The sequence below is a fragment of the Tachypleus tridentatus genome, chromosome 4 (genome assembly GCF_004210375.1).
Source record: "Tachypleus tridentatus isolate NWPU-2018 chromosome 4, ASM421037v1, whole genome shotgun sequence".
NCBI lineage: Eukaryota > Metazoa > Arthropoda > Merostomata > Xiphosura > Limulidae > Tachypleus > Tachypleus tridentatus.
This window is the reverse complement of record NC_134828.1, coordinates 90683669-90699072: the sequence shown is the minus strand read 5'-3', so window position 1 is coordinate 90699072 and position 15404 is coordinate 90683669. Positions and strand designations below refer to the sequence as shown.

The 15404-nt window shown below is 31.9% G+C and overlaps 1 protein-coding gene across 2 annotated transcripts in view; it reads right to left on the bottom strand.

Annotated features, from left to right (window-relative positions):
* Positions 1-11775: 11775 nt before the first annotated feature.
* LOC143248377 (cardioacceleratory peptide receptor-like) overlaps positions 11776-15404 on the bottom strand; it is a 29444-nt gene continuing 25815 nt past the window's right edge. For both annotated transcript variants that reach the window (XM_076496735.1, XM_076496738.1), the window contains exon 2: positions 11776-13473. In XM_076496735.1, the coding sequence (XP_076352850.1) occupies positions 11921-13081 (1161 nt within the window). In that variant the 5' untranslated portion in view covers positions 13082-13473 and the 3' untranslated portion in view covers positions 11776-11920. The remainder of the gene's footprint in view (positions 13474-15404) is intronic.

Here is a 15404-nt window from a genome sequence, read left to right as displayed (position 1 = left end):
CACATCACTTATGATAAAGAGTTTGGCTTGGTTTGAATTTCGTGCAAAGCTACATGGGAGCTATTTGCACTAGCTGTCCCTACTTTAGCAGTGTAAGACTAGAGGGAAGGCAGCTAGTCAATACCATCTACCGCGAACTGTTGGGCTACTCTTTTACCATCGAATAGTGAGATTGACCGTTACATTATAACTCCCCCACGACTGAAAGGGCGAACATGTTTGGTGTTACGTGGATTCGAATTCACGACTCTCAAATTACGAGTCGAGTGCCTTAACTACCTGACCATGCTGAAGTGAGGCACCAATAAACAGAAAGCTGTTTAATATTTTATTACCGTAAATTTAAATTAGACTCAATGTGAAGGAATATTTTGATAGCCATAGAACAAATGTTAAGTTTCTGTAATGAAAGATGAAAAATAATGTGATTCATTATTGTATTCATAGTACAAGGGAAACGATTTTAAAAGGGAACTTACAAAAATCGATTTTTGCTGTACTGGAAAACATGAGTGTCAAAACGTTTAAGTTAAAACCACACCTTCCAGTTTGTGTAGAATTCCTATCAGTATGGTGGTAATTTAATCTCTTTACTAATGATTTTGAAGATCTCACTAAGCTTTAGCTTGCCATAGCTATAATCAATACCATAACTGATTTAATCACCAAATGGAAGCTACATGAACACGGTTATGATAATGCAGTACAATAAACAGCAAGATTAGCAGAACAGTTTCCTTCCTCGAAGTACTAAAATAGTTGTAGGTCCCATCAGCTTAAACTCTTTGTTGTTTATTTACTGTCGTACCCTTGCCCTGAACGGAAGTTATGTAAATTCGTGGTTAATGAAAGGTTATATTAGGACATGAAAACTTGCTCCCCTTATATGTACTTGTAAAAACAAACAAACACGCATAAAAACTGCGAAACACAAATTGTAAAATACGCAATTCTGCACGTATCACGGCATGGACCCAACAGACCTTCCTGCCATATCTGGTGAAGGTCCATTAACATGGGACGAAGTAGTGAATAAAAACTCTGTTAATAATACGCACTTTACCCCAACTGATCAATCAATACAGTTGCGCTGTATATAAGTCTGAAAGGAACAAGTCAAGAGCCCTGTAGTTAGTCCAAAGCTAATACCGTGTTCCTGCAAGTATTATTTGTTGTGTTTTAACTTGTATTAATAGTACATTAACTGTGTTTTGTATTCCAGAACACGAGACTACTTTCTAATACCCTTTCAGTGAATTACCTACGACGTTGTTGAAGCCCAAACTGATTCGTATAACATACTTTCTGTTTTAAAAGAGTTAGCAGGTGATGAAATTAATTAACGTAATTGTAACTAAAGGTTCTTAACATATTCGAATATACAGACGTTGCAACAAGAGAGCCCAGCAACTGCTGGTAAACAAAGGAGCATTATAAATTGAGTTTACACATACCCTATGTTGATCATTCAATCCTGTTCTAAATGAACGATTTCCTGGAGAGTTCCTTAATGCATTAGGGGATTATTATTTTAACCAGAGCCTCGTTCATTAGAACAGAAGAGAGGTGATGTACTAGATATCACTTCAAGTCATCAGGGATTTGATAGATTGAAATCCAATCTCAACACTGTTAGCTGTGGAAGGAGTGTTGTCATGAAATCTTTCTGAAGTTTTTCTCTTATGTTCCTTCCATAAAATATCAATCAATGATTAAATACTGGTTGCAATGGTGCAACCAGTTTAACTTTCTTCGCTATCTCTGGTGTGCAATAGAGAACCAATCACAGAGCAGCTGTTCCGACACTATTTCGTTTTCATATAAGCTTGGGGAAGACTCGTACTTTGCGTACAAAACAATTTTTTATTTTAATTGTGCACGAAAATACCAGTTTATACAAGGTAAAGTAAATGCTGTGTGTTTAAAATAATTAAAACAATTAACCGATCTATCTAGTCAACTCAAGTGAGAAGTTGGGCACATATTGACCTTCTGCAGGTCATCTCAATGACTGAGAGCTTAAACCTATTCAACAACGCCCGATGCCATCCAAGCACCTCTATTACAAAAGGCACATCCTGGTATCGGAGGTAGTATTAGAATTAATTAAATTTGTTCCCATTAATTATCGATTAGAAGTCACATGACAATCACAACCAACATAATGTTGCATTGAAATGACGTGTGTCAGAACTACATTTTGCCATCCTGGAAATACCGTGTTTCTCCGATAATAAGACCTACCCATAAAATAAGACCTAGTGTGATTTTTTGGGGATAGTTTTAATATAAGTCCTACCCTTAAAATAAGCCCTAGTTAAGAGTGGCAGGAAGAGGAAAGAAATAAAAAAAATTAATTTATTAATTAGTTTAATAGTTAGTTAATTAGTTTGTTTAAGTATTAACCAGTTAGTTTAATAGTTTAATAATAGTTTATTTTAAATGGTTAGTTTAATAGTTTTACTTTGTAACTTCATTTTTTTAATATATCAAAATAAGACATCCCCCGAAAATAAGCCCTAGTGTCATATTTTGGAGTGAAAATTAATATAAGCCCTGTCTTATATTCGGAGAAACACGGTAGTTTGATGCCACCGAAAATAGAATGTCTTTCAAAAGACAGTATAACATTTTTCTCGATGCAAGATATTCATACACGAAGAAAATAAATATCTCTATTTGGATATTTAAAATTTCCTATATGAGGACGTCTAACTTACGTAATAGTTAAAGAATATAGATACACGTAATCAAAAGATCATGTAGAAAGAGATCAGACACAAATCGTTTTTCAACTTTGAGAAACAAAGTATGACTTGTTCTTACAGTTTAAGAATCCAATAACACAAAAGTCAAGAGCAAAAAACATCCACGTACTCACCATTGACAACATTATGCAACATATTAAAGAAAGATCTTCATTTGGAAAATCAACGCAAATCACTTGTACAGGGTGTTCGGAAAGTCACTGTACACTTATATATTTATTAACAGATAAAACTGCACAGTGACTTTCCGAACACCCTGTACATGAATTTTTTCCACGGCATATCATTTGAACAGTAACATGCCTCAAGCAGCTTGACAGTCAAGTAGCTTTTTATTTCAAGGAACATCAGTTAAGTCACTAATGTAGCGTCTATGGATGTTTATGTGAATGAACTGTAGGAATGAATGCTGGAAAACCACCATCCTCATCCACAAATATATTATGGAAAGTACAAGGATTAGCAGTATGCTTTGGACTTGACAGCTTTACAATGGAGCATTTTAATGAAAACAATCATGTTGGACTATTATTATGATGCGTGGTTATTACGTAGAACATGTACTAAATAGTATCGGCGTGGTGGTGATGCTGAGGAATAATTTTAATATAACTCATATTTCCAGCTTCTGTGTTGAATGTTATTTATAAAGATGTTAATCGCGGATAAAAACACTTAGCACTATTCCTCTTGTTTTGTAGCCTTACGTCAGGGCACAGTGATTTTTGTTGCTTTCCAAACCACCTTTATTAACTCCAGAAATTGTTTGTCTATCCTGGTATGAAGATTTTATCTGACTCTTCATTGCGATCTTGTCAGTGGAGAATTCTAACCTAATCTATTGAAATATTTGATCTCGTCTTCCTTATGTTGTTGTTTAGTGAAGTTTTTTCAGGTGTTTTTCATTTTAACTCTGGACAAAATGCGCATCATTTTGCCCTCCTTAGCCACAATTGTTGAGGATTGACAACCAATACATCAGCGACTGTTGGTGTTTAGTACGACGGGAATACGAACAAGCGACCCTCAGATTACGAGTCGAACGCCTTAACCCACCTGACCATGCCGGGCCACTTTCCAACAAAAGTGCTTTATTGTCCTACATTGATGGACAATCTTTCATCTGGTAATGCAACTTTAGACCATTATTGAAAAATTGTGTTTCTTCTAATATATAGTTTGTAAACGTCTTGATGAGAAAACATTAAGAACAGAGAAGACGCATCGTCTCGAGTTGTCACTGAACTTTAGTATTTCTTCTTTTTCTATAACTAGAATACGCTTTGTGATAACCGCAGAATTGTGTTTCTCAGCACTGGTCATGGCCTTTGTACTTCATAGAAAACTGACCACACTGTGCTGGTTTGATAGATAGCACCTTAACAGATCTATTGGGTGCTACGTTAGGCATTAATCTGTTTCTTTACAAATATAAAAGTATCCTTTCAGTAGTTTACTCAGATATATTTTTCTTTTTATCTGTGTTTGTCAGCAATATTGCTCACCACTGACCTCATGTGGTATGGAAGCTGTGTGTTTTCGTTTCGCGTCACTGAAATACAATACTTGCCCTGGCTTATTGTTCATCTGGCCAAAACTCTGCTCTTTAACTATTTGGTGTACATACTAGCAACAGTCAAATCTTTTATTCCTTTTGCGCTTTTCCTATGTTGAAAATATCATGATGAAAGAAAAGTCTGATTGGGTGCAGTGTTGAAAGACTCTCAGAAAGGTCTAATAACATAGTGTTTCCATTCAAACTGAAATTTTTCAATCATTCCCTGGAGCGTAAATCTTGAAAGTGAATTTTCTTGCTCTATAAAGAAAATAAATTTCGTAAAGGCTGCTTTCACTGAAAGAACCGATGGTCTCCAAATTTCAACTTCTGTGGAAAAATCAACACCAACAGTTGTTGGTAATGGATGCCTTGTTAGTTTTGCTTATAGGGGTACAAACATAATTTAATAGTTGCAGCCAAAGACCCCCAGGAAATACACAACGATTAATTAAATGTAGAAAGCTCAAAGACTGTGTTGTATATTGTAAACGTAAGACGGATATAGTTGATATTTACATGAGACACACGAAACAGAATGTTTAGAGGTGTAACTGGTTGAGGCGACAGTTGAATGTTAGTATCACGAACACGACATTCATGTTCAGCCTAAAGATGCTGACAAATGTTTCATATTGATAAGACATTGAATATAACTGATTATTTAAAAATAGTCTTTTATGACGTGTTTGGTCAAGTGCTGCCTGAGTAACGTAGAGTCCTTGTAATATTATGGTTAGTTTGGAAGACAGTGGGTAAGAATTGGAATACCTCCTGTTTTGAAATGTGACCGTTTAGAAAACCATATCTCTCACCACTTTTCCAAGTGTCATCAATCGTTACCAAGTGTAGCGGGGAATGACGACTGAACAGATTTATACATCAAACGAGAGACTTTGACCCAAATGACTGGATTACTTAACAATGACCAGAAGTTCATCACATGAAAAAAGACTACCAAAACAGTATCGAAAACTGATTAGTTAAAGTACATATAACTTCAGCGGTCATTGAAACATTGACTGTAGACATTGGACTGTGCTATTGATAGAGTAAGTTGTGTTGTGAAAACTACATGAAACGTTTCAGTTTTTTGTATTGATCAACAGGTGGAGCTTTCTGAAGGTGAACGAATGGTGTTAATTCCTTGGAGCTCTGTAGAATATCAGATAACATAACAGGTATATATCAGTTTTTCCCCAATCGTTCCTAACCCACAATGAAATATTTCCACCCTGATGAACAAGTGTTCTACCACATCAGTAATGTTTCACCTCGAAGAACACGACAGGAACCCAGTTCTTTGTATTTGACCATTACATTCACCGAGTCTCAGTCCTTTATATGTATAAATAGAACAAAGTTTGGTAACGATAAACGTTATATACGTCAATGTAATCTTCTCCTCTGTGGATAACTTAAATACCACGTTCTTGATGTAGAGACTACAACAAAACATAGGGCAGGACCAAGCGTGGCCTAGTGTTTAAGGTTCAAGTATTATGAATACAAAGGTTCTTCTTTGTTTTATCTTTTTTCATTGCTACCAAACGTATACCTCATTTTGCATTGGTTTGTTTTAAATTTCGCGCAAAGCTACACGAGAGCTATCGAACTAGCCGTCCCTAATTTCGCAGTGTAAGACTAAAAAGAAGGCAGCAAGTCATCACCACCCACCGCCAACTCTTGGGCTATTCTTTTACCAAAGAATAGTGGGATTGGCCGTCACATATAACGCTCCCACGGCTGAAAGGGCAAGCATGTTTGGTGTGACGGGGGTTCGAACCCTCGACTCTCAGATTACGAGTCGAGCGCCTTAACCACTTGGCATTACCGGGCGCCCCTCACTTTAAAACGTTGAATGTTCTACAAAAGTAATGATCAAACTTTACCATTTGGTCAATCAAAATTAGCCGAGTACTTCAAGGATTGGCGATTGGTGCTTTTCTCATTTGTTTTCTTTTGCGGGATAAACAGTTTAACCTCTGGGTGGTCAGTTTTAACTATTTTCTGCTCTGTGAGATGGAGAAAGCTTGAAATTTTAGCAAAAATTGTTCTAGACTGACATACTAAAAATACATTTGTCTATCAAAATTAACATTTTAAAACATGTTTAACACAGCTTTGAAGGTCAGGATATAAAATCATGAATTTCATGTATAACGTTTAATTTTTAATTTATATCACATGAATATAGAAGCTTCATTACATAGCAGCTTGGACTAAATGTTAGCTCTCTTCATGAGATACTCTTAAACTAACATTTCACCCTAAACTACGTTTGACACAAATTGTCTATTGCTGAACTAAACTATTCAGCAAAATGAGAACTAAACTATTCAGCAAAATGAGAACTCCATTTTTCAATAAATAGCGTGAAATTTTTAACTAGACGGAAAGTTGATCTTAATGTCCTTAAACTAACTTCTTACACTAAATTACTTGCGAACATTACTTAACAATAAATAATGTTGCACCCCTTTCCATGAAAATTTTATAATACCCGTTATATTAAACTAAATTTAAACTGCTAATTTCTCAGTAAATTATGGTAATTTTCGTTTCACTAAGAACATGTAACCTGCCTCAATTATACTATATTGTTATATTAATTTAAATTTAAAACACTATTTCTCTATATCTATATTAATAAAGTTATTAACATGTTTATAAGCTCTCTATTTCTTTATTAATATTATCATTGTTGATTAAGATACTGACATGTCTATAAGTTCTCTACTTCTTTATTAATATTATCTTTGTTCTTAAGTTATTAACATCTTTATAAGCTCTCTATTTCTTTATTAATATTATCTTTGTTCTTAAGTTATTAACATGTCTATAAGCTCTTTATTTCTTTATTAATTTTATCATGGTTGATTAAGTTATTGACATGTCTATATGCTCGCTATTTCTTTATTAATATTATCTTTGCTCTATAAATTTTTAACATGTCTATAAGCTCTCTATTTCGTTATTAATATTATCATTGTTGATTAAGTTATTAACATGTCTATAAGTTCTCTACTTCTTTATTAATATTATCATTGTTGATTAAGTTATTAACATGTCTATAAGTTTTCTACTTCTTTATTAATATTATCATTGTTGATTAAGTTATTAACATGTCTATAAGTTCTCTACTTCTTTATTAATATTATCCTTGTTGATTAAGTTATTAACATGTCTATAAGTTCTCTACTTCTTTATTAATATTATCTTTGTTGATTAAGTGATTAACATATCGATATGCTTTCTATTTCGTTATTAATATTATCATTGTTAATCAAATTATTAACATGTTTATAAGCTCTCTATTTCTTTATTAATATTATCATTGTTGATTAAGTTATTAACATGCCTAAAAGCTCTCTATTTCTTTATTAATATTATCATTGTTGACTAAGTTATTAACATGTTTATAAGCTCTCTACTTCTTTATTAATATTATCATTGTTGATTAAGTTATTAACATGTTTATAAGCTCTCTATTTCTTTATTAATATTATCATTGTTGATTAAGTTATTAACATGTTTATAAGCTCTCTATTGCTTTATTAATATTATCATTGTTGATTACGTTATTAACATGTTTATAAGCTCTCTATTGCTTTATTAATATTATCATTGTTGATTACGTTATTAACATGTTTATAAGCTCTCTATTGCTTTATTAATATTATCATTGTTGATTACGTTATTAACATGTTTATAAGTTCTCTATTGCTTTATTAATATTATCATTGTTGATTACGTTATTAACATGTTTATAAGTTCTCTGTTGCTTTATTAATATTATCATTGTTGATTAAGTTATTAACATGTTTATAAGCTCTCTATTTCTTTATTAATATTATCATTGTTGATTAAGTTATTAACATGTTTATAAGCTCTCTATTTCTTTATTAATATTATCATTGTTGATTAAGTTATTAACATGTTTATAAGCTCTCTATTGCTTTATTAATATTATCATTGTTGATTACGTTATTAACATGTTTATAAGCTCTCTATTGCTTTATTAATATTATCATTGTTGATTACGTTATTAACATGTTTATAAGCTCTCTATTGCTTTATTAATATTATCATTGTTGATTACGTTATTAACATGTTTATAAGTTCTCTATTGCTTTATTAATATTATCATTGTTGATTACGTTATTAACATGTTTATAAGTTCTCTGTTGCTTTATTAATATTATCATTGTTGATTAAGTTATTAACATGTTTATAAGCTCTCTATTGCTTTATTAATATTATCATTGTTGATTACGTTATTAACATGTTTATAAGCTCTCTATTGCTTTATTAATATTATCATTGTTGATTACGTTATTAACATGTTTATAAGCTCTCTATTGCTTTATTAATATTATCATTGTTGATTACGTTATTAACATGTTTATAAGTTCTCTATTGCTTTATTAATATTATCATTGTTGATTACGTTATTAACATGTTTATAAGTTCTCTGTTGCTTTATTAATATTATCATTGTTGATTAAGTTATTAACATGTTTATAAGCTCTCTATTTCTTTATTAATATTATCATTGTTGATTAAGTTATTAACATGTTTATAAGCTCTTTATTTCTTTATTAATATTATCATTGTTGATTAAGTTATTAACATGTTTATAAGTTCTCTACTTCTTTATTAATATTATCATTGTTGATTAAGTTATTAACATGTTTATAAGTTCTCTACTTCTTTATTAATATTATCATTGTTGATTAAGTTATTAACATGTTTATAAGCTCTCTATTGCTTTATTAATATTATCATTGTTGATTAAGTTATTAACATGTTTATAAGCTCTCTATTGCTTTATTAATATTATCATTGTTGATTACGTTATTAACATGTTTATAAGCTCTCTATTGCTTTATTAATATTATCATTGTTGATTACGTTATTAACATGTTTATAAGCTCTCTATTGCTTTATTAATATTATCATTGTTGATTACGTTATTAACATGTTTATAAGTTCTCTATTGCTTTATTAATATTATCATTGTTGATTACGTTATTAACATGTTTATAAGTTCTCTGTTGCTTTATTAATATTATCATTGTTGATTAAGTTATTAACATGTTTATAAGCTCTCTATTTCTTTATTAATATTATCATTGTTGATTAAGTTATTAACATGTTTATAAGCTCTCTATTTCTTTATTAATATTATCATTGTTGATTAAGTTATTAACATGTTTATAAGTTCTCTACTTCTTTATTAATATTATCATTGTTGATTAAGTTATTAACATGTTTATAAGTTCTCTACTTCTTTATTAATATTATCATTATTTTTATATTAACACAAGCAGATCTCATATCTTCTTACTAACTCCTGCTGGATCACTAGTCTAATTGTAGACTCTACTTAGCTTTGATACTTTAGTCGCTCTCTATTCTCTTTCTAACTCTTATAACAAATCTAAGAGTGAACTTTTTCAATATGTCTTAAATATTATTTAAATTTACTAATCGATATTTGATAAATAATCTTCTGTGTTCTCTATTTTAGCTATTATTAGTCTGTAGTACCGAATCCTTGATGTTGTCTCATATAGATATTATAATACTTTGTAAGACAAAATTCTTTCCTTGGTGTTCTCTATACTTAGACATTATTTACTGTGTAAACACAGAATCCTTTGTGTTTTCTCCTGCTTCTATAGTAACATAAATATGAACTATATTTTAGGTATTTTGAAGCTATGACAATTTTTAAATATTTTTATATACTTTCTTGGTTTATTTTCTTTTTGATACAATATGGTTGAAAGTAATTAATTGACGTGAAGATATTAATTGGTGTTCTGTCTTACTCGTGAGTTTTGTTAACACATCTACCTAATTATGACTTTTCTCACTTTTCGATATGTTTTTATGTTGTTTACACTCCCATTGTTGTTGTTGAGCCTTGTTAAATGCTGATGAAATCTAAGCTTTCTTTCTTTTACGCCCTGTTAGAACACTCATAAAATTTGTACCCTGTCCTCTGTAGAGTCCTGCCTGGTTGAGGTTCTCGACTTGTAATTGTGGGGTTGTGGGCTCGAATCCCTATCCCACCAAACATAATCGCCCTTTCAGCCGTGTGGGCGTTATAATGTGGCGGTCAATCCTATTATTCGTTGGTAAAAGAGTAGCCCAAGAGTTGGTAGTCGGTGGTTATGACTAGTTGCCTTTTCTCTAGTCTTACATTACTAAATTAGGGACGGCTAGCGCAGATAGTCTTCGTGTAGCTTTGCGCGAAATTTAAAACCAACCAAATCAATCTTTCTTGTGTCGTTAAGCGTTATTAAAACACTAATCAAGTTTCAAATACTCTTTATCTCAGATGTTGTTAAGCCTTTTTAAAGCAATAATACCATATATATATTTATATAAGTATTTTCAATCCTTATTAAAAGTCTAAACAGAATCTGGTGGTAACATTTGTGTAAATTATTCATTATTTTAATGTATTCCCTAATATTAGCGTGTGCTTCTTATATGCAGACTTGGTTTATTACACTCGAATTCTTTTTTAGTGAAATATTGTTGAACCTTTATTATAAACGAAGACTACTTCAACTAATTGTTGAACCTTTATTATAAACGAAGACTACTTCAACTAATTGTTGAACCTTTATTATAAACGAAGACTACTTCAACTAATTGTTGAACCTTTATTATAAACGAAGACTACTTCAACTAATTGTTGAACCTTTATTATAAACGAAGACTACTTCAACTAATTGTTGAACCTTTATTATAAACGAAGACTACTTCAACTAATTGTTGAACCTTTATTATAAACGAAGACTACTTCAACTAATTGTTGAACCTCTATTATAAACGAAGGCTACTTCAACTAATTGTTAAACCTTTATTATAAACGAAGACTACTTCAACTAATTGTTGAACCTTTATTATAAACGAAGACTACTTCAACTAATTGTTGAACCTTTATTATAAACGAAGACTACTTCAACTATTACCCCTTTTTCATAGTCTTGATTCGTTAACAGATTTTATTGTATGTATTGTTGGTTGAATAGCTATAAATTTATTTTGCTCTGGCTATTCTGCGGGAAAAATCAGCAAAAAGTACCAGATTCTCTTCTAACGGTTATTATTAAAAACTAATACTCAAAATTATAATTTGAGAGATGACAAATTAAGTACACTTGAGGAATATAAACACATCTATTAAAACTAAATCAAATATAATTTGTTGTCAGTTTGCTGGTATTCCTGTACGTCTGTTTTTTATTGTTTTAAATAACGTCTTTTTTTAAACATAAAACCAATTTCCTCAAATTGGATATTCAGGATATTTTTTAAATAAATAACGACGTGAGATGAAGATATATTAAGTCCTTGTAAATGTTTAAAAACACACGAGGCTGATGTTAACTGGCACATTTATTTAAGTAAAATCAAAACGTACAATATAATAACTTGCAGGAATTATCATAAAATTTATATTTATTTATCGAGGAGTTCGTACAGAAGAGAATCAAAATATATATGAATATACACATCGGTTAGTGCGTATTGTATACACTAATTGATATTGAATAAAATGATAGAAGATTCTTGTCTAAACAAGCTTTGCACTTTTCGTCGGTGGACTGTAATTTGCTATAACTGTAAGCTGTATTGATTCAAATTCTGTTTTATGAGGTACTTTGAAAACATTGGCAGAATTACGCGTACTGTGACTTGTAATGGAGGTGTTTCTATAAGAAAGTCTCGAGTGCCAAGTTTGGATTCTGGATACGCTGCTATTTTTAACAGTTTTCAAACATGAGGTGAAGCGATTCCACGCACCTAGTTTGGAATGAAATGTCAAGTATATGTAAGGATTAATGGCGCTATTACTAGCTGAGATGACTCCAAACAACGCTATTATATTCTTGTTCAAAATTTCAGGATTTCCGAAAGCTAGTACCATTTCCTGGATGACGTATGGAAGATTTGTTACTATGAAGGCAACAAAGATGGCCATCGTCATCTTTAACGTCTTAATTTTTGCACGTGGAAGTGACGACACTGTCTGCTGACATTTCTTCATGGAAGACGACTGACGCCATATTTCTAGTAAAATACGTGAGTAAAGTGCTACTAGAAGGCAAAACGGAATTATGAAAACAGTTAAAAATACAAAACTCATGTAGAGCTGGCGATAAAACTGCGGAAACTTCCCAGTGTAGAAGAGGGAACTGCAGAAGGACTGGTTCTCGTCAATTTGAACTTCACGAAAAATGTAAACATTGGGAAGTGAGGGAAGCAGGGAGGCCCCCCAGGCCATCAAGGCAAGCTTCCATTTAGGGACATGCGGCCTTAGAGGGTGTATTATGGCATAATAACGATCCAGGGCAATACTGACTAACACGTAGGTAGAAGACACGAGTGCAAATGTTTGAAGCAACTTGAAGAAGCGACAGAAGACATCACCAGCTATCCATAATCTTCCCATTACTTCCCACACTATCTGAGATGTCATGGTCACCATGGTAACTAATAGGTCAGCAACAGCGAGGTTAAGGAAGAGTACTTTAGGTTTCGAATGGCGACGCCATCTAGAGACGAGAAGTTGCCAACAAACTATCGCATTTCCCAACAAGGAAACGACTATCATTACAGCAATGATAACAATGCGAACCGTTCGATGGTAATCAGGTCCGAAAATATCTGTCATCATATTAGTGTCCGTTATGTTAGAATCGTTAGGTCTTTGAGGGTTAGCCAAGGTCGCCATAGTGTCTATATTCTAGTTAATAAGTATGCTCTAAAGTAACAACATTATTTCCTTATTTTTACGTCGAAAATCTGATAAATAAGATTCACTTTCTAAAAATATGTTTAAACCACCTTTTAGATATATTCCCGTAACTCGAAACAAGGAAAGAAACAAATTCGCTGAGAATCAAAAAATTTAATACCAGTTTATCCAACTGAGGATAAAGTAATATAATTCCATGACGTAAAAAATATATTTTTCAAACGAAACTTTTAGTTTTGAAATTCACGGAGATAAGAAAAGACACGAAAAACGATGGTTCGTTTTGTTTTGTTTTTTCTCGCCGTAGATTCTTGAATTAATCAAGATGGATGGCTAAACGATCAAAAGCTTCTTTAAATTTTCTTTTTCTGTAAAGAAACAAAGCATGAAAATATAAAAAGATATTATGAATAAATAAAAAGTAATTCCAAAAACGTAGGTATCCAAATCTTTTTATTTCAGGCTCGGTTATAAGCAAATAATATTCAGGAAAAAAAATGTTTAAACCATTAGCAGCTTCACAGTTTAAAATAGTTGTTGTCCCTGTCTTATGAAACTGTCCTGTTGTTTTTAACACCCACTTCCGTATTTCGTAATTCTCTTGCATATCCTTAAAATATTTAGCAGTGGCTTGTTGTTGTACGAGCCATGTTACTTGAATTATATCAACTACTTTCATCTGATAACACTGTAAACAAACAATCAAACAAACTAAGGCAGGTATTTAGTTTTGAGGAAAGATATTCCATTTTACCAACTAGGGTGTTCAGGGACGTAGATTATCCCCCTTCGCCCGCTCGCGAATAAAGTTTTGTAAAAGCTAAGTTTTTTTTTTTGTTCGGAGTTAGTAGAAAGTTCTGTTAATGCCTATTGCGAGATTTGATAAAAGTAAAAGTCTAGAGGGCGTCGAGGCAAGCCTTCAGTGATGAAGGTGGTGACTTCAAATATGTCGACGAAATTGTAAAGAAAAGAAGCAAGATGGCAGGATCTTGACGAACCATTAACTCAAACGAATGACGGACCTTTACCAAGGCCGCTTGGTGGCAGAGATCTATAAATCCAAAGCCTAGAGTAGGATGAACCGAACGAGCCAGAGAATTAGTTCTGGGGGAAAACAGAGATGACACTGTACTTCAGAGTAACAAGCTTTATGTAACCTTGATTTGTATCTAAGTAGCCTAACATCCCTTTAAAACTAGAAATTTACGAAAGACTCAATTATTGTTTATATCTTAGCAAGTGTCCTTCTACACGTAAAAACTGTAGGTCTGTCACTTTGGTTTTGTAGTATTCAAAACTATTTCTTTGACTGATTTCAGTTTACTTTCGAAAAGAAAATTACAAAATGTTTGACTACGTAGCTTTTGTCTCAACACATAAAGTATTCACAATGTGTAATTTTAGAAAATGTTAAGCATTAGAAGTTATTCAGAAATAAGTCATTATAATTCAGTATATATCTTAATAAAACGCCAGACACATTCCACTACTCATTGAGATAATGGTGACTGTTGTGTTTGGTTTTATCACATTAGTATTTTACAGTACAGAACCTGAAATTTACAAGTATATATATATATACAAATAGATATTCTATATTATACCTATTATAAGCTAAAAAATATGTTTAAAGCATTTTAATTATTAATAATAAAAATGATAAAATCCATGTTGTCGTCTGTTAATTAATGGCTGATTTAAACTAATATAATCACTGGCGTGTTCACGTTTGGAGATTTCAATATATTTGTGTATCAAAAATATTTGATTAAAGGTGGTTAAAAAAGGAAAAATTATATTTATTCAAACAACTATAAAACGTTTCGATTATATTTTCCCTTTAGATAAGTGTTATAATGGTGTTAATTAGGTGTTACTGAAGGCCAAATTAACTTCACTTAATTTCCAATTAATCGAAAAGTTAAAAAAATCACATACGTCATTACGAAATCCATAATGCAAATAGAAATCACACAATATAATTCAAATGCTCTATATTCTACGCGGCACAGAGACGGTTCCATGCTGTTCCACACCAGATGTCTACAACTCTGGACTAACTACAAATAGAAAGGTCACGTTCCTTAAAACTTAATAATCTCATATCGCTCGTTCTATAAACAAGAATGAGTGTGCTATCTTCTGTATGTATCGTTGGGAATCGAGCCTCGGATTTTATCGTTGTAAGTCCGTAAACATACCACTCTCCTACCGGGGTATATATTATAAAAAGCGAAAATAGTAAGGAAAAGGTGTTGATATTTGAGGTCATTATATTTGTTTCAAGGTTCTAATCTAG